This window comes from Schistocerca piceifrons, chromosome 7 (assembly GCF_021461385.2).
Source record: "Schistocerca piceifrons isolate TAMUIC-IGC-003096 chromosome 7, iqSchPice1.1, whole genome shotgun sequence".
Classification (NCBI taxonomy): Eukaryota; Metazoa; Arthropoda; class Insecta; order Orthoptera; family Acrididae; genus Schistocerca; species Schistocerca piceifrons.
The window spans coordinates 60,346,263-60,373,942 of NC_060144.1; the positions used below are offsets into that span (position 1 = coordinate 60,346,263).

General features: G+C 38.5%; 1 protein-coding gene across 5 annotated transcripts in view; it reads left to right on the top strand.

The window, feature by feature from the left end:
• LOC124805317 (homeodomain-interacting protein kinase 2) overlaps positions 1-26,280 on the top strand; it is a 207,195-nt gene extending 180,915 nt beyond the window's left edge. For 3 of the 5 annotated variants that reach the window (XM_047265835.1, XM_047265838.1, XM_047265836.1), the window contains 3 exons: positions 2,598-2,946; positions 7,915-8,115; positions 21,685-26,280. In XM_047265835.1, the coding sequence (XP_047121791.1) occupies positions 2,598-2,946; positions 7,915-8,113 (548 nt within the window). In that variant the 3' untranslated portion in view covers positions 8,114-8,115; positions 21,685-26,280. Of the gene's footprint in view, positions 1-2,597; positions 2,947-7,914; positions 8,116-13,516; positions 13,594-21,684 lie in introns of all 5 variants that reach the window. The other 2 variants (XR_007017438.1, XM_047265837.1) reach the window with 2 other exon arrangements.
• Positions 26,281-27,680: the final 1,400 nt, after the last annotated feature.

Genomic DNA, 27,680 nt, shown 5'->3' on the forward strand with positions numbered 1-27,680 from the left:
CTCTGTTTATGTAGTTATTTCATTAACAGGATAATCTTATTAGGTGACCATGACATTATTTCATTATACTTTTCTTGGAATGGCATGTCACAGGGTACATGAGGTCTTCTGGTGGTTACGTTTCTCCAATTTCTCACCTGTGTTGCATTCCGGAGGCTACGCCAACAGATGTCGCCATTTACTTATTTTAGTCTTTGGTTTTCGTTCTTTTTTCCTTCTTTCCGTGGATACTGAATCAGCTTTGTTATTTAATTAGCTCCATATGGTTGTTCTTATCTAGTTATTATTTATGTCTAAGTGGGCCACACACACCAGAGCTTAGATTACCTATAATCATACACTGAAATGGACATCATACCCAAGATCCTTCCCACACCTCCTAAAGTGTTGTTCCATCACCCACCCAACCTTTCAACATTCTCATCCATCCCTATGCCACCACACAATCCCAACCAATTGCCACAGGGATCATAGCCCTCTAGAAGACACAGGTGCAAGACCTGCCCAATCCACCCACCCAGCACTTTCCTTTCCATTCCATTCCAGTCCTGTCATAGGCTTGTTGTACTCCATCAGAGACTGGGCCACTTGTAAAAACAATCATGTCATATACCAGCTCTGCTGCAATCATTGCACAGCTTTTTATATTGGTGTGAGTGCCAACCAGCTACCCACCATGATCAATAGCTACTGCTAACTGCAACCAAGAGCAAAGTACATTGTCCTGTGACACAACATGCAGCTGAATATAACATTGTTTTCATTGGCTGTTTCAGTACCTAAATCATCTGGATCCTTGCCTCTGCCTCCAGCTTTTCTGAACTGTGTAGATGGGAGTTATCCTTATAACACATTCTCCACTGCCAGAATTTTTCCGGTCTCAACCTACAGTAACATACTGTCTCTACACCCTCTGCCCAACAGTCTCCACCTCCTTCTGTCCTGACACGTCCACCCTGTTCTTATATCCCACCCTCTTTATCTGTTGCCCTCTGCCAACATATCCACCCATCATTCCCCTTCCCTGCTCCTCTCCACAGCCTGCTGACATTGGGTCTGTTAGCAGTTTAGTCCCTGCAGGCTCCACCATACAGTGCCTTCTCTCCCCCCATCCATACCCTGCTATGCCTTCTCCTTCTCCACTCCTTTCTGATTGCTACTTCCATGGCGTGAGGTTTGTTTGCTTGTATGACTGTGTGTGTGTGTGTGTGTGTGTGTGTGTGTGTGTGTGTGTGTGTGTGTGTGTGTGTGAGAGAGAGAGAGAGAGAGAGAGAGAGAGAGAGAGAGATCCCTTTTCTGTCAAAGGCTTTGGCTGAAAGCTAATATGTAAGTGCATTTTCATTGTGCCTGTCTGCAATTTGTCATCTTTATAGTAAGTAGCAGTCTATAGTCTCCTTATGTTGTTGACACTCTGACCTGGATTTTCCATTGTTTGGACGCTTAGATTAATAGACATATATCACTAACATCTGCTGTTGCAGCGAACGTCCAGTGCAGAATGCCTGGATACTTGTGGAGAGCAGCAGCACTGTTGCTGCTGTTGTGGTAAAACAGATTTATGTGTAAAGACAAGATCACCTTGTCCAGATCCATGTTGACTGTCTCCAGCTATATTGCGCACTTATGCTCGTGCTTCAGTTTTATGTTGCTATGCTAGCACCTGCGTAGAATGGCCAGTCATGCCACTAATGCCACTAACAACTTAAGTCCTGCAGTATACAGTCTGAATGTCATTGCTTTAAAGTTGGGTACCTACACGATGAATAGTTTTCTGTCCACACTGGCTCAAGTAGTGAAACCTTATTTATAACCACTCTGTGTATTTACAGTTTACCAGATGGGGTCAACAGCACACTCTTTGGTCAGTGCTGCATTTGTCTAAAGGAAAGTATTGTTGCGTAGTTTTTCCACATGATGCACTGAATGGCAGTTCTTAATTTAGATAAATGTAAGACAATGCTTGTGTGTGTGTGTGTGTGTGTGTGTGTGTGTGTGTGTGTGTGTGGGCACGCCCGTGTGCACTGTGAACTTGTGTGATTACTAATGAGGATAGCGAGTGCAAAACTTAATTTTTTTGCATCATTAAGGAAACTGTGTACAGGATGATGAGGCAACCTCTTCCGCAATACTCCTCCGGCCTATGGAATTCTTGTCATAAGGGAATAACGGAATCCAGAGGCACATTGCAGGGATTGTAATGGGTTGGAACAGCCCTTATGTAAGTTTAGGAGATTAGAGAGATTCTTTGAAAACGGACAATATTTTTCTCACAAAACTCTCTTTTGAGTCAGTTACAAGAACTAGTATCTGAGGTACAGTGCAAAAAATTACACCGTCCACACCCACCCCCAGCTGTATATAGCATGCAGTTACCAAAAAATGAAAGAGATTGAATCATTTGGAGGTATACAGTTTTATTTCCTCTTGAAATGGGACAGCGTGGAGTTAATATACACTGTCTCGTAAAGCATATACAAAACCTCATTTGGGCCAGCACATTCAATACATATGTTTCAGCTAAGATTGCAGTAAAATTTTGTTACAGTTGTGTTGTACATTCAATCAGTGCTATTACAACTGTTGGGATCTGCCAACAGCTGCTGTACATAAGGAGTTCGTCCAGCCTCCAGCTGCTCATTCGACGGCATCATTGTCTAGTCGTGGTGGAGGTGGAAGTGGGGCTTCAAATAGTGAACAGCAATTGAAGGGTTGGGCTACAACTGCCGCTACTGCCCCGCATCCGCAGCAGGGATACCGACACCTGTCTCCTCAGCCTGCAGCATCAGTGTCCCACAGGCTTTCACCATTGGCGGCGGCTGCTGGTCAGCCGCTCTACCATCAGCCCGAACTGTACCGCCGCCCCGCAGTATATGTGACAGCTGCCCAACCGGCAGCAGCTGCTGCATATTTACCTGCTGGCCACCAGGTGGCGCCCTTCACCACAGGGTGAGTGGTGTACAATGTTCTATTCTCTGCTGTTTCATAATATTATTACAGTAATTGGTAGTGACATTAGAAGTATTCTATCTCTTTTTTATTAGTTGTGTTGGTAGATGATCAGTTGCTAGTTACTTCAAAGCTTTCATTTTTTTGTAGTAATTCAGTTACTATAAATGGTATCTAATTATAAGTGCACTTGTGGACAACAGATTTCCAATATCAGAAAGAAATCCTCATTGTGTTGCAGAAGAGACAGTATGATTTACATTACCATATAAAAACCACTTAAAAATTAAGGAGAAATTTAAAAAAAAATACAGAATTTCTATGAGGGCACAATAATAAATTATGCAAGTACTGAGAATGGGCATGTAGCCTGATGTTGGTAAGGCCAAAATAAAATGTCAGTCATCAACTTCAGAACACGTTTTTTCCCTGCAAGTGCCAAATGATCCTATCTCTCATTTTCTGATCAGAGACATGTGTAACATGGAATTGATGAGCTGGGAAATAAAATGAGATGTGATTAAAAAAAATTGGTCAATTATTTTACTAAAACAAAGTAATAAGCTTACATGGAATTTGATTTAATCTTCTTCAAGCTAATGTCCTTGGCTAGCAGTGGACCTATCCCAACATTGAATCCATTACTGGAAGCATTTATGGAAGGCGTCTTTTGGAAGGGCATTCAATGTCCCTGTTGTTGCCCTCCCAATATGAGGAATTGAGTCAAAATGTTTTCCTTAGACCATGGTTTTACTTTTTGAGGAGAGCAGAAGTCACATGGTGAGTAAGACAGATGTGGACAGATGGGAAACACTTTTTCCAGCCAAAACCTGTCAAATCAAAAGCGAGACGGGACACAATGTGTTGTGATGAAGAAGGAAGCCATTGACCAATTTTTCTTCTCTCTTTCCTCATACATTGTTTCGCAGTATTCCGTTGGAACAAACTCTGATTGCACTGTGCCCTCAGTATCAAATAAAATAATGAGCTTTACTTTGATATTCAATTTTGACTGACATGCCTTTTTAAAGTGTGGAGATTCACTGGTTTTCCATTGGTAACTCTGAATTTTTGTCTCATGGTCATACACACAGATTCTAGTTTCCTTTCCAGTTAAAATTTTTGACACAAAATCTGGATCTGAATGAAGACAATTCTTCAATTCTGTGCAAGCTTATACATGATTTTCCTTCTGTTCATCACTCAAAAGTCAGGGCACAAATTTTGCACTCTTTTATTTCATTTGCAAATTATCAGCTAAAATAAAACTTCTTGGCGGATTAAAACTGTGTGCCAGACAAAGGCTCAAACTTTCACAGGCAAGTATTCTACCAAATGAGCTACCAAAGCACATCTTACAACCCCTACTCACAGCTTTACTTCTGCCAGTACCTCATCTCCGACCCTCCAAACTAGAACACTTGCCTGCGAAAGGTTATGGTCCTGAGTTCGGATCTTGGTCCATTGCGCAGTTTTAATCAGCCAGGAGGTTTCATATCAGCTCGCACTCTGCTGCGGAGTGAAAATTTCATTCTGGTGTCTTAAAATACTTTGCTTGGAGCTGAAGGAGATGCTAAGCTCTTCAGGAAGCTCTCAGATAGTTGTTCACCTGTTGAAAAAACAATTTTTGCCATTATTTTCATGTTTTCTTCTGTTTCTGAAGTTAATGGACATCCTGAGTGTTGCTGGTCTTCTATAGATTCCCTTCCACACGTAAATAGCTTGTAACACTTGTAAACACTCTTCAGAGTTGCAGCATTGGGGGCCATGCACCAATTTCAACTTTTTACGAGTTTCTTCAGTACATTTTTGCAACTTGAAACAGTACTTATGTCCACGCATAATTTAATATCCATTATGCGCAACAGACCCAATAAATGCCCATCTCACTATGGTCTCTGGCTGCTGACTGACAAGTCAGAATGTGTCCTAGCCTATATGCGATTGCAGTCTTTCTCGGCGTATTCCACCGATGAATTCTTCTCGGGTTATCCAAACTGGCAGTGTTTAAGAACCTGGCCACTACTGGATTTGTTCACAGATCGCCTTCCAAAGTTTAGTATTTATCTTCCTTTCCATCAAGGCGGGTTAAGCTGGTAGATATATACACTGTATGTAACCTGTTTGTATATGAACTTGTTTTCTTAAATATTAGGGAGTGGCAACTGGCTAAATCTTAAACTGCATAGCAGCTGCTGAATTCCTTGTGCAGCTTTTTCTAGTTTTTTTTTTATTATTAACACGTCTGAGCACGTGAACATTTATTTTTTAAAGATCAGTGTTTCTGTTGTAGTTTTTTTAAGTGGTTCTATCATTTAATGTAATGGCATCTTAGCTTGGCTCTTGTGTTCAAGTGTTATTAAGTCACTCTCTGTAGCATATCAGGCGTAACAGTTTGCATAGCTGCTGTTATTTCTCGTTTCAAATCATCAATGGTGGCTGGGAGAGGTGGCCGAAACACCATATCCTTAACATACCCCCATAAGAAAAAATCGCAGGGAGTAAGATCAGGGCTTCTTGGAGGCCAGTGATGAAGTGCTCTGTCACGGGCTGCCTGGCGGCCGATCCATCGCCTCGGGTAGTTGACGTAAACTGTTTATACCAACGTTTAATACACCACCTATCAGGAGGCTTAACACCATACTTCGTTCGAAATGCACGCTGAACAACTGTCGTCGATTCACTTCTGCCGTACTCAATAACACAAAAAGCTTTCTGTTGAGCGGTCGCCATCTTAGCATCAACTGACGCTGACGCCTAGTCAGCAGCGCCTCAAGCGAACAAATGTACAACTAAATGAAACTTTATAGCTCCCTTAATTCGCTGACAGATAGTGCTTAGCTCTGCCTTTTGTCGTTGCAGAGTTTTAAATTCCTAAAGTTGTGGTATTCTTTTTGAATCACCCTGTACAGGTCATCATGAAAACATAAAATTGCTAAGAAAAATCTAAGAAAAGCTTTATTTTTATTACAAAACAGCACATGATTAAAATAACATGCTCTGTATTTACAGGGTGGTGGTGGTGGTGGTGGTGGTGGTGGTGGTGGTGGTTTATGGGGTGCTCAACAGTGTGGTTATCAGCATCCATACAAATTCCCAATCTTTTCACTTTCCAGTCTTGCCATTTTCCTGAATGATGATGAAATGATGAATATAACACAAACACTCAGTCCCTGGTCAGAGAAAATCGCTGACCCGACCGGGAAATGAACCCGGGACCGTGTGATCTAGGGCAGCAGCAACTCAAACCACTAAATCACGAGCTGCAGACTACAGAAGAATGGAAAGACTGCTAGAAGCCAGCCTTGGGGGAGATGAGTTTTGATTCCAGAGAAATTTTGAAATAAGTTTTTGAAAGGCTGAGGGTAGGAGGCATAATATGCAGGCAACAAAAAGTTATCTGTAACTTGTACAGCAACTATTGTAACAGTCACAACATATGGAAGGGGAGCAGTGGTTAAGAAGGGAGAACAGTTGTACCTCATCCCTTATGTTATCCAACCTGTGCATTGAACAAGTGGTGAAGGGAACCAAGGACAAATCTAAAAAGGGTATTAAATTTGAAGGTTAAAAGTAAAACCTTTGAGGTTTGTTGGTGAAATTTTAATTACTTCAGTCATGACAAAGGTCTTGGAAGATAAGGTGAACATCAAGAAATGTAAAACAACTGATGTAATGTAGTCAACTTAAATAAGGTGATGAGATAGAATTAGGCTAGAAAATGAGATGCTGAAAGAAGTAAACAACTATTTTTTTCAGCAAAGTAGTTGATGGCAGAAGTGAGGATGACATAAAATGTAGACTGGCAATGGCAAGAAAAGTGAATGTAAATAATGTTAGGAACTGTTTTCTGATGCTATTTGCTGGAGTGTAGCCTTGCATGCAAGTGGAATGTGGCTGGTTAACAGTTCAGACAAGAAGAGAATAGGAGATTTTGACATAGGGTGCTACAGAAAAATGCTGAAGATAAAACAGGTAGATTGAAATACTAATGAGAGGTACTGAACCAAATTCGGGATAAAGCAAATGTGTGGTACAACTTGAGTAAAATAAGGAATCGATTATTATGACACACCCTGAAGCATCGAGTGACCGTCAGTTTGGCAATATTGAGAAATCGGGGTTGGGGGGGGGAGGGAGGTTGTGTAGGAGGACAGTTAGCAGGTTCATATGAAAGTAGGTTTCAATAACAGGTGTAGGGACAGATGTCAGACAACTCTTTAAGACTAAAGAACACGATGACAAGGACAACAACAACAACAACAACAACAAAAAGGTTCATATTTTGCAGAATCATACCTCTGGAATATAGCCTATTTTTCTTGCCTTCATGAGTATTGAAATGTTCTTAGGTTTTCCAGCATATCTCTTTATTGTCTTGTAAATATTTGTAACTTTATTGCTTAAAAGGAAAAAAAGTTCCATCTTCACTTCTTACATATTATTTTAAACGACCAGTTAAATAGTACCATATTAGATGATTAGAGCTCCATGGGAGTTGTTAAGGATTCCTCAATGTAATGATGAAGCTGTAAGAGAACATTGCTATTTAAAATAAGGTTCCTCTAATTACTTTAGAAGAGAAAAATAGTAATTAACAATCGAGAGAAGGAAAGTTGCTACTCACCATATAGTGGAGGTGCTGAGTCGCGATAGGCACAATAAAAAGATTCACAGAGCTATAGCCTTCAGCCATTAAGGCCTTTGTCAGCAGGAGACACACACACACACACACACACACACACACACACTCACGCAAGCGCAACTTGCACACATGTCTGCGGCATCAGAGAGCTGAAACTACACTGTGAGTGGCAGCACCAGTGCATGATGGGAGTGGCGACTGGGTGGGGGTAAGATTTTCCATTGTTTGAAAATAGTAATTAATTTAGATCTGGGTGTATAGTATAGTTCTCAAAAGTAATGAAGGAAAGTTTTAGGATGTGACTTTTCGTCTTATTCTTACAGCAGGGCGCTGCCCCCGCCTGCTCATCATGCCAGTGCAAGACCTGTTTTGGCCACTCATCCTTCACACCCATTGCCAGCACATATGCAGCCAACAGCAGTGTTCCCGGCACACCCGCAAGTAGCTGCTTCCTATGGATTTGCACCTCTCAGCCCATCAAAAACACATCAGTACCAACCAAGCCTATGGTTTACTGAGTGAAGGTAACAGTTTTAATGTTGTATTAAATGTTACTTTTTTGTGCCATATTGGGAATTCCATTACATTGAATAAGCAGCTTTATGAAAAGTGATTAACTGTTCCAGCTATAGATGTGGATTTTTCTACAATAGCAAATTTGAACTAGTGCAAAGGCATAGAATAGTACATTTTTTGGGAACCCATCCCTCTTCCAGTCATTCTCATTGAATTTTGGAAACATTTGATATATTATTTTGATAATTGTCATGTTAGTACTAGCTGTGTGCAATTGAGTAAAACTAGTTTTACCGTGCCATATGTGTTCTGCCGTTTTCCGAAAGGCGTTCTCAGTGACCTGAAAAATGTATGTATTTAAAACCTACCGACTTCACAGTTTATCTATTAAAATTTACAGAAATTGCAGCATTTTACAGATGGGTAGTGTCATTTTACGACTTCAGAGACAAAAATTTGAAACGTTAGCATTCGATAACCACTCCACTTCCATACAGTTGATTGTTTGCGTGGGTTGAATGCAAGTCTAAGATAGATGATAACTTATTCTGTGATATGATTGTGACTTTTAACCAAATGATGTTTAGGTCATCGTCATTGGAATTGAATTTAAAGACGGGATAACAGTTCTTCCATTTGAATCTTACATGTCAACAGGCTCTGCTCTGCAAATTCTTTGTTCCACTCCATTCGCTTGTTGTGATTTAACCCATATTCTTTGATCACATATAGACTAATTACATTTGTTCTGTGTGTGTGTGTGTGTGTGTGTGTGTGTGTGTGTGTGTGTGTGTGTGTGTGTGTGTGTGTGTGTTTTAGCGTGTGCATATGTGCACGAGTCTGGCGTCGTGTTAATTTAATGGGGCTGCTTTGACATGTTTCAATGAAGTGTTTGACTGCTTTGAGTGTTTATGTTATACTTTTATGTGACGTTCACTGATCCAGATTCCTTTTGATGTTTCAATACATATCGAGATATTTGTTCTCGGACATTTTCATATGCTATTTTACTGTTGTAGGAGTCGTGAATAAATGCAACAAGAAACAGTACTTCCAGACATTTAAAGAATCATATTCTGTTGATTTTGTGTACATACTAAAATAAAGAAAGGAACAAAAATTTGCCTTTTGCATGATATATGTGGGTATGATATTAATATTGCAAATGGTGCAAGAATCGATTTAAGTATCATGTGAAGTGTGGTAAAACGCATAAGTTATGTTAAATCAAAAGAAGATAACAAGGAAATCAACACCTTTCTTGCCAAGTGTGGAAACTTTGACAGTGACATAATTAGAGCCGAGTATCTGTTTACTTCCTTTTTGGTGGAACACAATGTGCCCTTATGTGTGGCTGATCATACTGGTGCTTTAGTTAAGATGATGTTCTCCCCATCAGAAGTTGCAAAGAAATATAGCTGTGCTCGCATGAAATGACATACATTGTAAATAAAATTGGAAAAATGCATCATCTGAAGTTGTTAAGGGCTTTCAAAAATGGACCTTTTTTTTCCAACAGATGAAGCAATGATATGAATGCCAAGTTGTATCCTGTTGTTGTTGCATTCTATGATATTCTGCAGGAAAAAGGAGTGAGCACTGTGCTATCCATACCAGCATTAGACGGGGACTCAACAGGGCGAAACAAAGGTAACATAATGTTATCACAGCTGAATTCTCGTATCAAATAAATTGAAAACTGGATAGCTTTCTGCTCCGACAATGCTCCTTTTTTGATAGGAGATAAAAATGGGGTTTTAGCAGTTATGAAGAAAGTTCAACAAGGTATTACCATCCTAAGTTGCATTTTCCACCTGATTAATCTACCAGCTGAAACAGGTGCTGGAAGATTGCCACTTAAAGTGGATGAGATCTTTGTTGATATATTTTATTTCTTAGAGAAGAGCATCAGAAGAAAAGAAATCCTTCATGGATTTCAGAATTTGCACAATAAAGAGGCAAAGAAAATTCTGAAGCATGTATGTACTACACTGAAGAGCCAAAGAAACTGGTACACATATCTAATATCATGTAGGGCGCCTGCGAGCATCCAGAAGTGTTGCAGCATGACATGGCATGGACTCAAATAATGTCTGAAGCACTGCTGGAGGGAATTGACACCATGAATCCTGCAGGGCTGTCCATAAATCTGTAAGAGTACAAAGGGTTGGAGATATCTTCGGAGCAGCACGTTGCAAGGCATCCTGGATATGCTCAATAATTTTCATGCCTGGGGATTTTGATGGCCAGCGGAAGTGTTTAAGCTCAGACAAGTGTTCCTGGAGCCACTCTGTAGTGGTGTCGAATTGCCCTGCTGGAATTGCCAAAGTCCGTTGGGATGCATAATGGACATGACTGGATGCAGGTGATCAGACAGGATGCTTACATGTGTGTCACCTGTCAGAGTCGTATCTTGACATAACAGGGCTCCCACATCACTCTCAACTGCACATGCCTCAAAACCATTACAGAGCCTCCACCAACTTGAACAGTCCCCTGCTGACATGCAGGATCCATGGATTCATGAGGTTGTCTCCACAACCTTACATGTCCATCCTCTCGATAGAATTTGAAACAAGACTTGTCCGAACAGGCAACATGTTTCCAGTCACCAACAGTTTAATGTCAGTGTTGACAAGCTTAGGCGAGCCTAAAAGCTTTGTGTTGTGCAGTCATCAAGGGTATACGAGTGGGCCTTTGGCTCCAAAAGCCCTTATCGATGATGTTTTGTTGAATGGTTCACACAGTGACACTTGTTGATGGCCCAGCATCGAAATCTGCAGCAGTTTGTCAGAGTGTTGCACTTTTGTCATGTTGAACGATTCTCTTCAATCGTCATTTGTCCCATTCGTGCAGAATCTTTTTCCGGCCGCAGTGATGTCTGAGATTTGATGTTTTTACAGGATTCCTTATATTCATGGTACACTCTTGAAATGGTCGTGTGGGAAAATTCCCACACGACCATTCCCACTTCATCACTACCTCGGAGATGCTGTGTCTCATTGCTCGTGTGCTGACTGTAACACCACATTCAAACTTGCTTAAATCTTGATAATCTGCCATTGTACCAGCAGTAACTGATCTAATAACTGCACCAGACACTTGTTGTCTTATATAGGCATTGCCGACCTCGGAATCATGTTCTGCCTGTTTACAGATCTCTGTATTTGAATAAGCATGCCTATGCCAGTTTGTTTGGTGCTTCAGTGTAAGTGGTTATCTTTAGGCAGATGTTTGGATAGACCACTTGGACCAGTGGGATCTTCTTCTTTCTTTCTTTGTTCAAAGGGGAAGTAATATTATGCACACTGAACATTTTGGCAAGCTTGACATTTTTCAGAATACCTAGAGTTGAAGAAAGTGGATCCAAAGAGTGTCAGAAGAAGAGAATTCTTGATTCTGCTACTACACATGCCCCAAAAATAATAGCACATTCTTCCAAATGTGTGACAAACCCTCCCTAAAGAGAAATTTTTCTGCTACAGCATGTGACAAAAAATCTTGACGTAACAGGGCTCCCACATCGCTCCCAACTGCACATGCCACATACCATTACAGAGCCTGCACCAGCTTGAACAGTCCCCTGCTGACATGCAGGGTCAATGCATTCATGAGGTTGTCTGCACACCCTTACATGTCCATCCTCTCGATAGAATTTGAAACAAACAAGGTCTTTTTCATTTTCCTTCATGTGACTTTTTCGACACAAGTTCACTTTTTATTAGAACTTCTAATGGATTTGCTGATGCAGTTGTTTGCCAAGTTTGTTAAGCTCAGAATAGTCAAAAGTTTCTCATTGCTTGAAGTTGAGTACAACTTGATTCAAAATCAAAGAAGTGATGATGAGTTAGTTATTGTCATTCAGACTTCGACACAGTAACTGATCTCCAGGATATGGGCAAATCCATTTTCTTTTCATCCTCAAGAAACTACTTTTGTACTGCCTATGGCTACATCATCAACAAACTTCCACTTGGAAATGAAGTGTTAAAGCATGCTCAAGTTTTTAGGTTAGACAAAACTGAAGATGCACAGTTTTCTTTCATTTGTTTTTTCTTCAGTTTCCTATCGTGTTATGCAAGGAAGAGAAAGAAACCACAGATGAGGTAATGAATGAGCTTCAGAGTCAGTTCATAGCTCTTCAGGTAGATGGCACTTTGGCTGCAAATCAAGGTGTTAAAAGTGATTCCAGTTGGGCACAAATATCAAGAATATGTGTAGCTGATAGACTTCTTAAGTATAACGGAATCTGTAGAGTAATGCTCTCTATTCTCAGCATGTCCCATAGCAATGCAGAATGTGAATGCATTTTTGGCCTTGTGAGTTCAGATCATTAATGTCCAATGAATCTCTGAAGTCTGTTTCTGTTTCAAAGACCAGGAGATGTGGTCCCTGTTATGACAAAACATTTTCTCAAGACTTTTTACAGGAAGCTAAAAAGGCCGTAGCTATGACTTTAAAGTTGAACTAGCATGTAATTTGTTTATATTTCTTTCAAACAAGTTTTATTGTGTAAAGCCTTTTTCAATTATTGAAAATCTCTTAATTTATCAAGAAAGTCCTGTTACATATGCTCCTAACGAATATTCTCCATGCCGACTGGTATTTAACATGGACTTCTTCTTGATTCCTATGTTCATCTACAAATCATTGGCCTATGTTGTAAGTAGATGTGATTCATGAAGAATCCCATTTGAAGCATGAATTATTGTATTTTGTAGGCCAGAAGTATTATTATTTTCGTCAAGCTGGGGTATGTTGAAATTTTTTGTTTTTTTCTGTGAGTTTCACTGATAGCCCTTGTCAAAAGTTGGCAGGTATGATATTTATGTCTGTGCTAATTTGTTTCATGTGCTAGATGCTGTACTGCTGTACTTTCAGGTTAGAAACAGTTCTTGCACTTTTTCACTTGCTGGGATGTGATAATCTGAATGAACAGTGTTTGGTGTGTGAAACAAGTTAGTAGACACATAAATGAATATATGTTTCAGGCCACTGGTGATGCCTTTCAGGAAATAAAAGCAAAATGCGTATGGTGTGATAAAGTTGGTTCTGTTTCATTGTGTGTAGTCTGACATAAAGTGAAAGTTATCAACATCATTTTACATACAACAGAGGATGACAGGTCAACAAAATTTGGAGCTTTTTAATAATTTTGTCCAAGCAGCTTTGAAATTAATTAAAACTGTCAAGTTATGAAGTGGGTCGGGATGAGAAAAGTGTGTGTGTGTGTGTGTGTGTGTGTGCGTGTGCGAATATCTGTGCATGAATTTTCTTTTACATTAAGCAGTTGAATAGAGGGAGTTAGATTTGAATTTCTCTATTGGTAAAATTTTAGTATTTGTTGTATGTATACGGTAATAGTATCTCACATAGATAAGGTCTCTCTTTTTTTTTTTTTCTCTCCAGTCTCTGGTGACCACCCTGTCGACACCAAATTGCTTCCTAAATTAGAAATTTCCATACTGGGACTCTGCTGAATGCCTGTGAGTCAGTTTCTTATATATAGTTCTCTGTTCTTTCACTATTTTAAATATTGCTTATTAGCTTATTGACAGGCTGGCAAATAAGGTGGTTCGGCAGTTAAATCACTGGAGGAGCAGACTTCAATTTACTTTCTGGCTGCCAAGATGCTTGTTTTCCAGTGTTTCCTTAACCACGCGGGTCGAATGTCACAATGGTTCCTTTTAATATGATGCAGCTATAATCCGATCTACAAAAGATGGCTGGTCACGCAGTTCGAGAAACGGATGGGATTGCATTGTCACTGGTTCCAAGCGACAGTACCAATACACGCATACACATGGTTTGTTACTGATGAAAGCAAGTATTCTTCAAATTATGTGTCTCGCTGTTTTTAGGACTTTGTCAGTTACCACTGCCATCAGTCATGGCAACTTGCTACAAATGGAATAAAAATTCACTAACTAACTCGTCACAACCACGTATAATGCCTGTGTTGAGTAAGACATTCACACCAGAGTGATCAGAATGCGTACTGGCTGTGGGAGACTGCGTGATGTAAGTGCGAAAAACGAGCCTAAACTCGACCACCATCATTTGTGACTCCAACTATAATTACCTACCAATTTTTGTTCAACTGCATAATGCTCAAATTAATAAATACACCATTGACTGGAGGTAAAACTCTGAACATTTCTTTTAGTGTGATTCTCCATTCTTTTCACACCTTAGTAAATAAGTGAGGAATAATGCTTTGCTCAAAACTTCCTTCTTACATTAGGAATAATTAGTTGTGAATTCAGCAGTCAGCTGTAGACATTGCACATGTAACGATAAGTAGTCAAATTATGATTGTGTTGTTAAGTGTAAGGGTTTGTCATAATGTGCTTGTACTTAGTGCGCCCCACCTGCTCCTCCTCCTGCCCCCCCCCCCCCCTCCTCAGTTTTACTTGTTTAAGTTGGTAGTCAATTCACAGCAGAAAGGTTAGTCTGTCATGTAGGTAGGTAAGTGCATTTTAGAACTTTCGTGTGCGAAGAATTGGCTGTTGCTACATACCACCATCCCTGCACATTGCTCAGTCCTCATCCAAGAGGAACTTGTGAGTCAGGAAGTCACTGTTTTGCCATACCTCTGTATTCACATGATGTCATACCATTTTTTTTCACAATGTTGTATTATTAATAATTGATAAATTAAAGTATCACAATACCAGGAGACGGGGGGGGGGGGGGGGGGGGGGTAGCGTGCTTTTAAAAGTCAAGGGCTATTTGAGAGCGTAACCAAAAAACCTGCTATGTGCCATTTTTTAAATAAATTAATTTTGCATTACAGTCCATCTATGTAACAAGACATGGCTATGTGCCACGGTAGTCGCTTCAGTTTATACACTTATCCCAAGATTGAAGTGTTGGTATGCTGCTCACCTGTTTACCCGAAAGTATGCAAAGTACCAATAGCAAATTTGAAAAATGGATGGTAATGACCTGGATGCTTTGCAAGCAAATAATATTGAAATGAGGAGAAAAGAAGAAGGAAAGGTACTAGATATCAGTTAAATGTGCAGAGGAAGTTGAGTAGTAGTGTTACAGCATACAAAATCTTTCATTCAGATTTTTATGTTCCAACACGTTCCAAGCCTGTGATCACTTCTGTGTGAAATAAAATGTTGAAAATCTAATTCGGGATCAAAAATAGAAAAACACTAAATGTGAAAAGCATCACAGGAAATCGGAAAATGCAGTGATGCTCCTTAGTGGTGTATCCCTAAAATCTCAGATCCCTCGTAGCAGAAGTAGTGTAGTGTGCGTTGTCGTAGAGCGTAATTTATTTGCTCCAACACAGGTACATTCTGATATGTTTGATTTTAATAAAGTTTGTATGTGCATGTGGCATGAACTTACCACGGAGTGAGGTGGTGCAGTGATTAGCACACTGGACTCGCATACGGGAAGATGACGGTTCAAACTCGCGTCCAGCCATCCTGGTTTAGGTTTTCCATGATTTCCCTAAATCGCTTCAGGCAAATGCTGGGATGGTTCCTTTGAAAGGGGACAGCCGACTGCCTTCCCCATCTTTCCCTAATCCGATAGGACCGATGACCACGTTGCATGGTCCCCTCCCCCAAATAAACCAACCATGAACTTACCGCAGACTGGGAAGCAGATAAGATAGTGTTCTGTCTCCTTAATGTACTAATCAGTAGTGACTTAAAAACACAGTTAATATTATGGAGTGATTATTACACAGCACAGAATAGGAACCGAATGTTGAGCTTCCTTTTTGTCTGTCTTGTGCCTCATTGACTTTGCGTTGATTGAGAAGAGGAAGAGACAGTGCAAAGCATCTGTACATGAAGACCTACATGATAATGTAAGGCTAACAAATTTGAAGTCGTTGACTTAACTAATATTTCATCAGTATTCAGTCTGCTGCTGATTCCTTGGTAACAACAAAACAGTTGAAGATCTCAAAGAAACAATGGTAGGCTTCTCAGTAAGGATCCTGGAGTCGTAGAAGTGAAATACACCTTACGTAAATTGGACACTTGGAAACATGTTGATATTCTTAAAAAGAAATGTAATATTCAATGGAGTTGAAGAGCACAGAGTACTTGGCAAAGAAAAAAATAGTACTTGTTATCAGTTATACCATATGTTGATGAAAAATACAGACCATTTAATTAGAACTTGTCATACTAATGTGGCATGATTTGTATTTTGAGTTTCTTTCAAATATTGTACTGGTACTGAGACTGAAATTACCTTTGGCACTTGGCCAGTTTTGAATAAAAGGGTGTAGAACTTAGCTATGTTTAGTGTTTTTAACTTTAACAATTCGTATTACTTATGTGACATCCAGTGTCATTAATTAAATGTAAATAGTATACCTACAGTTGTCCATCCGTTTAGTGGTCACTTATCAAGTTTTTGGGTTATGATCTTCAATTAACAAAATTTGCACTTTTGAAATTTTTTGCAACTGTCACAAAGTAATGCACCTCAGTATACACTTACCGGAAAATGTGTTGGTATTTTTAAGATTGTGCTAAAAGATATTTTTAGGTTCTGGGACCTACTTACACATAAGTGCCTATTTAAAAATAATGTTGTTAACAAAGCTTAACAACAAGTAAAGAAATTATTTATTTATTTGTTTTGTGCATAAATTACCTCCTCTGTTTGTAGTACAGGTTATGGAAAATGTATTGGTATTGCTAGGGTTAGCTTTTATTTGCTTATTTTAATGATCATGGGAAATGAAAGCTATGGACAGTTGACAAAGCATATTTGACATTCATCTATATGACCTTCTCTCACTAGTACTATTGAGTCTAAGGTGTGAGGTTTTTCTTTCATATGATGACCTATGAATTAGTGACTGTCTTAATTAATAGCATTAATTATTTCACCTGTGATAAAGTGAAATTTATGGTTAGCTAGCTGATTTGGAAAAGTTGTCACATATACTGGCAGTGACTTCTTACAGAGTTAGGAAATGTCCTGAATCAACTTGCAGAAAGTTACAAAAAGCTGTAATTTATACATTAAATTTTCCCCTTGTGCTATCTGTAGATTGGTGTATGAGGGGCAGAAATAAAAGTTTTAATCATCATCTCGAAAAAATTTAGCTGTGACCACAGAACTTAGTGATAGTGTACGTTGTTTTTACATATTCATATTCAGTGTGGGACATTTGCCCTAACGATGGACGACTTGATGGAGACTTCGACTGTAGAAGTCTGTATTTTTGCTGTTCTTGATAGGTTCCACCTCTACAATCACCTCATTGTTATTCTGAAAATGCCTGCCATGTAGTGGTTTCTTCATCTGAGGAAAGAGAGAGAAGTTTCTGAATGCCATGTCAGAAGGCTACAGCATGTGAGACAGGATTTGATAGCCCCAGAGATGCAGAATGTGAGACAGTGTCTTTTGCAGAATTTTTGTGGAGTGCACACACCCACTCAGACAGCTTCCTTCGATGCTGCGTCTTGACAGACTCTCATAACCCGTCATGACATTTTGGTAGTATGGTCCTGTGACTGTTTATCCAGTCAGAGCATAATCTGTTAGCTTCATACCATGGCAGTCTCAAAATACACTCGGCAGCACCTTACCCTATGACGACTAGGTCCTCAATTTTTTCGGTGTTGGTGAATCCACATGTTTCATCTACTTCTTTTGCCACCCAGCACTCTTCTATGGTGACAACATGGTTAAAGATGTCATCTCAGTTAGCCTGACATAGCTGCAGCATTTTTGCTGCAGCCTGAGTTTGTCAGGCCTTTTCAATGGGTGCAAGCAGCCATGGAAAGCAGCAGGCAGTGACCTTTCGATGTTAAAAATGTTGCAGAACACGTTGAAAACTGACCCATAACTCAGTTTCACTTTTTCCTCTTTTGTGATATGCTGGTCTTCGAGCACCAGGCCTCCGTTTCTCTTACGATTTCTGGTTCCTCACAGGGAGATGATCTGTCCCTTCGTTCATCATCATTTAGACTTTTTTTGACCACTCAAGAAGAATCTGTTCTACCTAGCCACTGTCATATGATGGTGCATTGTTGCTATATACTTCCACCAATACAGCATAGATTGTTACAGTGTTGTTCCTCTTCAAATGCAGAAAAAGAACGTCCATCATCCTGGAAAACAGGGAAAAGTCAAGGAATCTTTTTGTTCAGGAAAACTGAAGGGAAACTCAAGGAATTTTTGAATTTTGCCTAAAAAACCAGGAAAAGGTGTGGTGCCTCATTTGATTTTGGGCAGAGGCATTTGTTTGCCTTCTGCCTAGCACAATGCGGTACTGCACTTACCATTCATGCACAGCTCAGTGGCATGTGACTCCCCTTCAGCAGAGTTTTATCATCCCCAATTCCTCCCCTCGCTCAGTCCGATGCAATGGCCAACCAGCCATCCCGGCATGGCAGATTCCAGACGAGCTGTGCAGAGATTAGTTCTTGTTGATTGTTGATATGGAATGGCTAGCATGCCTGTCACTGTAGCCTGGCCATGCTATGCTGGCCTGTTGTTGTCTCATGATTATGTCTTTGTTACACAGTGTGACTAGAAAGTAGATGTGATGGAATATTTGATGTGGTTTACATTTGGATCTGTTCAAAAGTACTGCCTTGTCTGCTAACACGGTGTTACTACAAAGGTGTGTGTGCTTTTAGGAGAGTTTGTAGCCTATTCATATCCATTTATTTTGAACCAGGAACATAGGGCATGACAGATTTTTAATAATACAGAACATTTTTGGATGTATACTAAAAAATTAATATTGAGTATGCCAGCAACTATTGATCTCATTGTATTGTGTACAAATAAGATTCATTATAGATACGTAGTGGTATGCATAAAATAGTGTAATTAGAACACTGAAAAGCAGTAATTTGGCTTTGGTGTGTGGTTATTAGTTTAGTTAACACTGAACTAAAGCCTGCAGTGCAACGCAGGTGGCAGGAAGTTAGTGGGGACTGGGGAGTAGGTGCCTCGTTCATGGGGTCAACTTGACTCTTTGCATCATTTCTATCCTTACTGGCTAATGTTTCCCATGCTGCTGTGGCTCTTATTCAACATAAACCACTATCAATTACATCCATTGAAGGAAGATTTTATTTGTGAACTCTTGGCCACATCTCACTATATTGTTTAGGTACGATACTGCCTAGTGTAAATGTTACCTTAGGGCTTACTCGGTGAATTGGAAGTATGTGTTCAACCCTCACTGGACTGAGGATCCAGAATTTTCATGCTCCGTAAAACTAACTTCTCACTAAGTAATGTAGGCAAGCAGGCCTTCTCCAGTCGTACAAGAGTAAGAACCGCTGGGCTCAAGGCTGCGAGGAAGGTGACAACACCTAAATGCCACAAATAGCCATGACTCCAGTGCTACTGCATCAGACGTAGCTGCTGCGGTGCCACCTGCCATCTCTAAATGCACTCTGGTGATGGTCATCTCCAACAATGGAAAGGGCAATCCTGATGGTGCTTTAGATTTGGAAAGTGCAATTGAAAATAAAATTACCAGTTTCAATGAAGAAAATTCTAACTAGCCTCCAAGTATTTTAGTCTGCTGCAGCACAGGCAGGGGGTGCACCGTGCAATTGCGGTATGTCCCAGAAAGCAGGTGTTACTTCGAGACACTGGCAATAAGTACCTTCTGCTGGAACTTTTGGACAATGACCAACGATGCCAGATTAACTGCAGAGAGATGCTGTGAAAACGCAGAGATCAATCTCCTCGGGGCATTAGTAGTTACTTAATCTCTTTTCAGATGTGTCCCCCACACAGTAACATTGCCTCCAATATGCAACTTCAAAAGTCAAAAGTAAATTATGGCATAGTGCTTGGACTAGAGCAATTTTTCACAGGGGATTGTTGCTGTGTGGGATGTTATAGTTATTCAGTCTGATCTGTTTGTACATTTTTGGAATAGTGCATTGGGCCAGGTCTCAAGCAGGTACCTCATGTCAGTGTTTTTAAGAAAAAGTGCTACAAAAGATTTAGTTGAAGGATTTGAGGCAGGTGCATCCCATTGTAAGGTAAATCTGAAAAAACAAGTTGTTCGGCCCTAATGTTAATAAGGCATTCTTAAGAGCTGACAAGCAAGCTCAGTCGAGGGTAATGTAGAGGGTCTCGTACTTTTTGACTTTGGGACATGTGACTTATCTGCAGTGCAAGGCGACTTTAGGACAGGTTGTACAAGCATTGGTTGGAATCTCGTTCATTTTCCAACAGCATAATGTAATCTACTTAACAATGTTCCCCCCTACTAAACTGATGTGGACAATATTACAAGCACACTTCTGTTTACCCACATAAGTTTTACGTTGTTGTTGGGTGGAAAATAAAATTGTGTCAGTCTGTTTGAAAATGTGTAAAGGAAGTAGAATGAACAAAGAAGGAACAGAAGTAGGTAAAACCAAAACGTATGGTCTTTCCTGGAGTTCCTCAGAGCCATATCTACTAAATAGTTTGATGGGACAAGATGCTGACAGCTCATCTTGCCTTTTTTGACACTGGGTGCTCAGGTGGAGTTGTTTGTGACTAAATTTCAGTCAGACACTCCCTTCTTTCCTCTACAGTTCCCTCCAGTCTATAGTCAGAATTAATGAGAAAATTTTGTCAGACCAGAAGTTTGTAGAAACAGGCTAGCTTCAAAACTGATCTGAATGACAAATCAGTTGCAACCTCAGAAAATGAACATCAGGTAAGAACCAAACCACTTGTGGGTCAGTGTGACAAATCAGAGAAAGATATCTTGGTGTTTTGGAATGAATGCCTTCCATTTATGAAGCATATAGTATCCAAAATTCTGGATAAATCACGCATGAGTTATTTCTTTATGAAGGGCGTGTTAGTCCCAGAAGTGGCAATTAATGCCGACCATGAGAAGAGACAGACATAGTATTGCACATTTCACTACCTTAAATTGCTTTGGTAGTCATGATGATGATGTCATTGTCCATGAGTTTTAAAATCTAGTAGAGATTGTGTCAGTAAAGGAAATCCTCAAAGAATCGGACTGCAGAAAAATAAAAAATTGGCCTGAAAAACTCAAGGGTTTTTTAGAATCGCTGGATACCTTGAGAAATTAAATTATACCATGATACTGTAGCTTATGAATGAGCTGTACCATTTTATTTTGCCTCTTCAAATAGTGGGCAGTAGTGTTTTAGCACGAAGATTTGTTTGTGTACCAGGACTGTAGACACAGGCGTACAACCAAGCAAAGAATTGATGGCAAAAATTTATATTTTTTAGCTGATATTTAAAACTCTGTGAAATCAAATATAACTAATTAATGATGGGACAGGATTTTTGGTGATTACTTACACACAGGTAGTGAAATGCTTAGTGCTGCTGATAGACACATAGAAAGTTAAAAGAGATGACACAAAGCTAGCATTTGGAACTACTAGTTCCTTCCTCACTTAAGAGAGAGCGATAGGCCAGGAGTTTTTCTGGAAGGGCAAATCACTCAGACCCCAGGTTGAGAAGGAACTGCAAGTAGTTATTACTTCATTTTAAGTGCTGTTTTATTATTAAGGTAGTATGCAATACTGTCTTTCACATTGTCAAAATATTGAAATGTGGTTTTCTTTTCTTTACAGGTATATTCACAGTATGAACCACAAATTCGATAGTGAAGACAAACGACAGGTCATGTACAAAGTTAGTGTGTAACTCAGTGTATTCTCAGTCAAGAGAACCAGATTTGTATAAATATTGTTAAAAAATGTGATTGTGAGGCTGAAATTGCCAGGCAGATTAGAAATGTTAATAGAAAATGAAGGACAGGACAACAATATTCCTGTCATACAATTAATTGAGAAAGCAAAATGTTGGACCTGTTACTTGTTTTTAACAATTGTGAAGTACGTTCACAGCATTATATTTTGTGTAAAATCAGTTCGTTTTTAGTATGGTTAAATGAAATGACATATGCCTTTGTTCTACTGTTTTCTGTTCCCTTTTTTATTTGTTAAATAATGGAAAGTTACACATTTCATAGTACATTTGTCTTTCTTGGAATAATTCAGTTGTGAATGAAATTGAAAGGAGAGTTCATTTATTTGACAACAACTTTAACAAGATTTTTCTTTCTCTTTGCGGTTCTAGCATTCCTGCCTGCAGGTAACCACGTTTTAAAATTGTGGTTCACTTTTTTTGTCCAGATTATATATAATGAAATGTTGTATATATTTATGGAGAAACAGTCCATAATTTTTTATCACTTCACTTTTTGGTGTGGAAGTGTGATGTTTGTATATAATAGAATAAGGTACAATTCCTCAATTTTAAAAATGTGATGTTTGTTATATATTTACATTTTATCTTCAATGACCAGTGGTCTTCGAATTAATATACAATTGAAGAATGATGGTGACCAAGCTTTTGTAGGAGCCTTAAGAGAGATTTGTGGTAGATTTAGGAAAGAGTCAGACTTCCATTTATAATCTCAGATCAATGTGCCTGTTCAAATATCAGCATGTATTTATTTGTAAGAAATGCTCGCTATATATATTATATATATGTATATATTAGTCACTGTTCTGTGTGTGTGCCACAAGTATTACTGCCGTAGTACATCTAGAAAAAAAAATATTTTACTATTATTAGAGATATATATATATAAATATTATATATTTGTAAATACTGACATATTGCTGTCAGTGTTGTTTATAAAGGTTTAATCTTTTTTCCTGGTTATGTGAGGAGCGCCTAACATAGTCAATTATCTCCTTTATCTCCTGTGTTTTCCAAAGAACCTGCTTTCAGTAGAAGGACAATTGAAAATGTTTTTAATCAATTATTCATTTTTGGAACAGAGAGGTTCTTTCCTCATCATTCAACTATTTTGAATTTTTGTTATCTCCATGCACAGTAAAACTGTTCGCTTGGTTTCTTCTAGTATATCATTCACACACCAAGAGCTGACAGGTGCTTGTATCCTATATTAAGCTGGTTTAGATAGTAAATTAAGCGTTATTTAGATATTTTTGCCCAAATATTCCGCTTCTAAGGAGATTCAGATTATAACTGGGTGTTATCTTGTTTGTTTCATAGGAAATGACAATGTAGTATTTATGTTTTGATGCCATGCTCAAAATATCTAGTCTCTAGTTTGAAGGTGTGTTAAATTTGCACTATACTAATCTCCTGCCCTGGAAATGTAACTAAAATATTTGCCTGTGGAATAGTGTTGAAATATTGAAAGATTTAATCTAGGTTTTTCATATAACTTAATAATTGAAGATGTGAGGAGCTCTGTTAGGATGGTAACAGTGCCAGGATATGGTGTCATTAGTATGTGTGTGTGTGTGTGTGTGTGTGTGTGTGTGTGTGTGTGATTTTGAGCTTTGCATGTTATTAAGAAAATTTCTGATATGCTCCACATAGTTTTACTGAACATTTTGCTCTTCAGTGTGACTGTCAAAAAAATTCTGTAGGTAAAAAGTCTGTTAAACTGTCAGTGAATTTATATAATGTGTGGTTATGAAAATGTGTGCACTTTAGGTAGTCCCTGAACAGGTTCCATTAAAATGACTTGTAAATAAGTCTTTCAGGATTTTTGAGAACACTAGTACAAGCAAATTAAAATTCTGAAATCCTGAGAGACACCAGTGCATGAAATATGGTACCCTGTTTAAGAAGTGCATGTATGAAATGCCACACCGTCACTGGCAGTGAGTGTTGTAGTTTGTAACAGTGATATTTGTTCCAGGAAGATTTAAAATATTTTTGGAAAATAACTGTGTTTCACAGTTTGTTGAAGGGTGACATACTTTCCTTTAGGATAGTTTTCACTGTATGAGTTTTGCATTTTAAATATGTACTGCATCATGATTTCTACATATGTATTAAGGTTTTACATGTGTTTTAGCAATCACTAATGGACTGAGGAAGAAATAGAGCAAAAAATATAGTTTACAAGTAATGTAAAATAAATGGTGTTTTATAGGAATGTAATTCCTTTATGGCTTATAATTTTTATCATACCTCCTTTGCAGAGAGTTTGCTTTATGTGGATTCTAGCTGCCTTAAAGTGCAGAAAGTAATATGTAGATAACAGGTTATGGGAAATATACCACTTCTATATGTAAATGGTATGTGTTAGATAAAAATTGCATTATATCATTGATGTAATTAAAAGCAGAAAATTAATATTTTTTTATAGTAGTGGAACAAAGAAACACATTAGTGTTTTATGTACTGCACAGATAAATGTTTTAAAAATAGTTTAACCAAACAATTGCCTTACTAAATAATAATATTACTAATAATTGTCATCATTATGTCTATAGTAATTGTCATTGATGTGATCTGTTTTCTGCCAATGTCCCGTGTGTGTGTGTGTGTGCGCGCGCGCATGTGTGTGTACGTACGTGTCTGTGTCTCCTTAGTGACAGATTTTGTAGTGTGTACCAAAGACATAACAATGTTCCTGCCTATTAACTGAAAAATGTTTTCTAGCTTAGCTTTGTGTAACATAGAGAATCTTTTGCTGGCATTACTGACTTTTTTGAAATTCAGTACATCCAAGAGCAAGACTGCAGTATTGTTATTTTATGCTTTTTAATCTTTATCTCTGTAATAGTGCCATAGCATTTCAGTAATACTATGGTGAATGTTTGTCATTATTCTCATAAAGATCACAGCTGCATTTGTAGCAGCTCCATGTAAAATGTGATTCATATTGTAGTAAAGAGTAAAGACATGAGGAAAGGAGTTTCTCTGGGTTATGCTGTAAATAGAAGTTTGCCTGAAAGCAACTTTAATTTCTAGAGTTCATGCTGTATAAAAGTAATTGTAAGTAATGTTGCCAGTTTTAGTGAGCAATTTCAGTGATGTATTGCTGTTGCTGTTTTCACAGTTTTTCTTAATAGATAAGTAGGGCCTGTGCATTTTGTCAGTGATGCCAAGCTTTGAAAACTCCAAGCATGGTGAATATTGGAATGTTTATCAGATCCTTCACAGATGTTATGTTATGCTTTACTTTAAAAAAAATGAAGTTGTTAAAATTGTAAGTTATTGTGAAATACCTGTAAGTACTGTTAATATGGCTTACCTTATTTTAATTAGCATGGAACATGATTATTCTTTGAAAAAGTAAATTTCTTTTCTGTAGTGAGCAGTGATTCATGATATTGTGAATATTGTACTGATCAACAATGAAACTCTCTTAATGGTTTTTGTACAAGTAAAACATTAATGACCTTAGTATTTGTGATTCATATTCGGTCTGTAGACAGCAATGTTGATAGTCTACACAGTTTATTTAACTCATTGGTACACAGTCATTATAATTAACTTCATTTATTCCATTGATTAATTAGTTAAGGCTTCATAGTAGTGGGAAATGGTGAATTCATTGGTATGTTTACTCCCTTTCATGAAACTTTTACTGTTTCATAGATGCATGTTGATTGTACCACTTTAAGTTTCTGTATTGCTGTAATTCCAAGTTAAATGTTGTTCATATGAAACACAAAGGTTTCAAGGTTCTTATATAATTTTCTCATAGCCATTAGAAAGTTACACATGGTTAGAAGAGTTTTTGGTGTATACACTCAAGGTGTATTTCTTTGATTAATATTAGCTTATTAATGTATCAGTTACCAAACATTGTTAGTGTGAAAAGCTTACAGGTACCTTTTGTAATGACTATATTTGTAGTTTTCAGGAAGAGGCAATGTATTGATAGTAAAGGGTGTAGATCTTCATTTTTAACAATTGTCTGAGGCTGTTGGGTCGTACATATTGACTGGTAGTCTTGCAGTACACAGAGAAGCTAAACAAATGAAATAATGTAAACATTTCCCAACATTTTCAGTAACTGTCTATTTAATGAATCTCTCTCTCCTCCCCCTCCCCCTCCTACTCTATCCCCCTCCCCCTCTATCCCCCTCCCCCTACATCCCTCCCCTTTCCTTCACTCCTATCATTGCATGTACACACACTTGTGTGAATAATACACACAATTGTATGTTTATGCAATCACTGAAATGGCTTTTTCCTCCCTTTTTTTGCCAATGTTGCACACATCAGATATATAAATTTTAATTACTTTATGGTGGTGATGCTGTTTGATTTATCCTTAGGTTATATTTTTGAGGCTTTAGTTTGGTGGAAGGCCACAATTGCAATATGTTCTCTATATCAGCCTTTTATATAACAAATGTGATATTAAATATTTTTTACATTAATTTATGCTGGTCATTCATTCATTATTTCTTATACAATAAAAATGGTCATGTCTGGCTCTGAAACATATCACCCATTTAAATTTTAAGTAAACGTGATAAAATGTGGATTGCACAAGGTAACATGTAAAATTCATGTACATTTTTCTTTTTAAAAAAGCTTTACAGCAGTCTTCAGTAGAAAAGTGTGTTCATATTTTTAAAAACTGTTTTGTTCTGCCAAGTGGCGAAATAGTAATACATTCATTTGGCAACATCTTCAGTGTTCATTGCTTTGCTAGCCCAGTCAACGAAGACCTAAACAGTTGGACTGGGGGAAAAAATTGGTGTACTTACAAATTTTTGTTCAGTGGTAGGAGTGAGTGCCATGAACAACATACTGAAAGTTATGAGCATTTGTGTGGGGGAATAACTCAAAAACTACAGCTTTAGCAGAAATGTTTCCCAATACAAAATTGGGCTGCATTAGATTTCCTACAAAAACGTCCATTTCATTTTTTTCCTCTGTGACTAATAGTTTCTGCATTGCAGAGGATGCAAAAATTGCAGATTATTAAAAATATTGTTTGAACTGTACAAAAATAATGTTTATCCATAAATGAAGTGGGTTAAAAACAAATATTAAATGTGCGTACAATGTCTTAACATATCCATACTAAGGGCCAAATTGTGTTCTGGTGGCGTAACAGGGTGGCAATGGGGGGGGGGGGGGGGGGGGGGGAGGAGGTTAGAAGCACGAGGGAAAATAGGTTGCCTGATTGTGTTCATGTACTCCCCATGTTTATAGGTCTTTAAGCTGAAGATCGAACAGGTGATCCCCATTCTGTCTACCAAACTACATCACAAGAAGCAACTACAGGGTGTCTCACAAATTTATTTATTTTGACCCTCTACAGCACACCTTTTATATCACTGGCAATGTGGCACATAAATGCGTGGGAGCATTTCTTCGACACGAAATTTGTTAACACTGCATGGAATGCAGATACGCGTTACTAATAATACTAGCATAAGAAACACATCTTGACGGAATCTGTGTAGTCTATATGACTGTCCTACACTGCTAGAGGGGAAATTGATTCTTAGCTATCCTGTATGGCGACTATAGTTTTCTTCTAGGAAAGGTGACCTCCTCTACCACAAGCGCTGCTAGGTTTTCAGTTTACAGACTTACTATATATCTCCTCAGCATTGCCTGCCCTATCCTCTTATGTGAGTAGACGAAACAGCTTTGCTGAACTCTTGTGTGTACAGTGGAGTTATTATCAGTTAATTGAGTGAGTACTTATTTCCAGTTGTTAAGTACTGTAAGACGGCTCAACAGCTGGAGCTGCTACTACACTGAAGAATGTGTGCCAAATGTATTTGACAATACCTGTTTCATTGTCTCCAGTATCACCGTC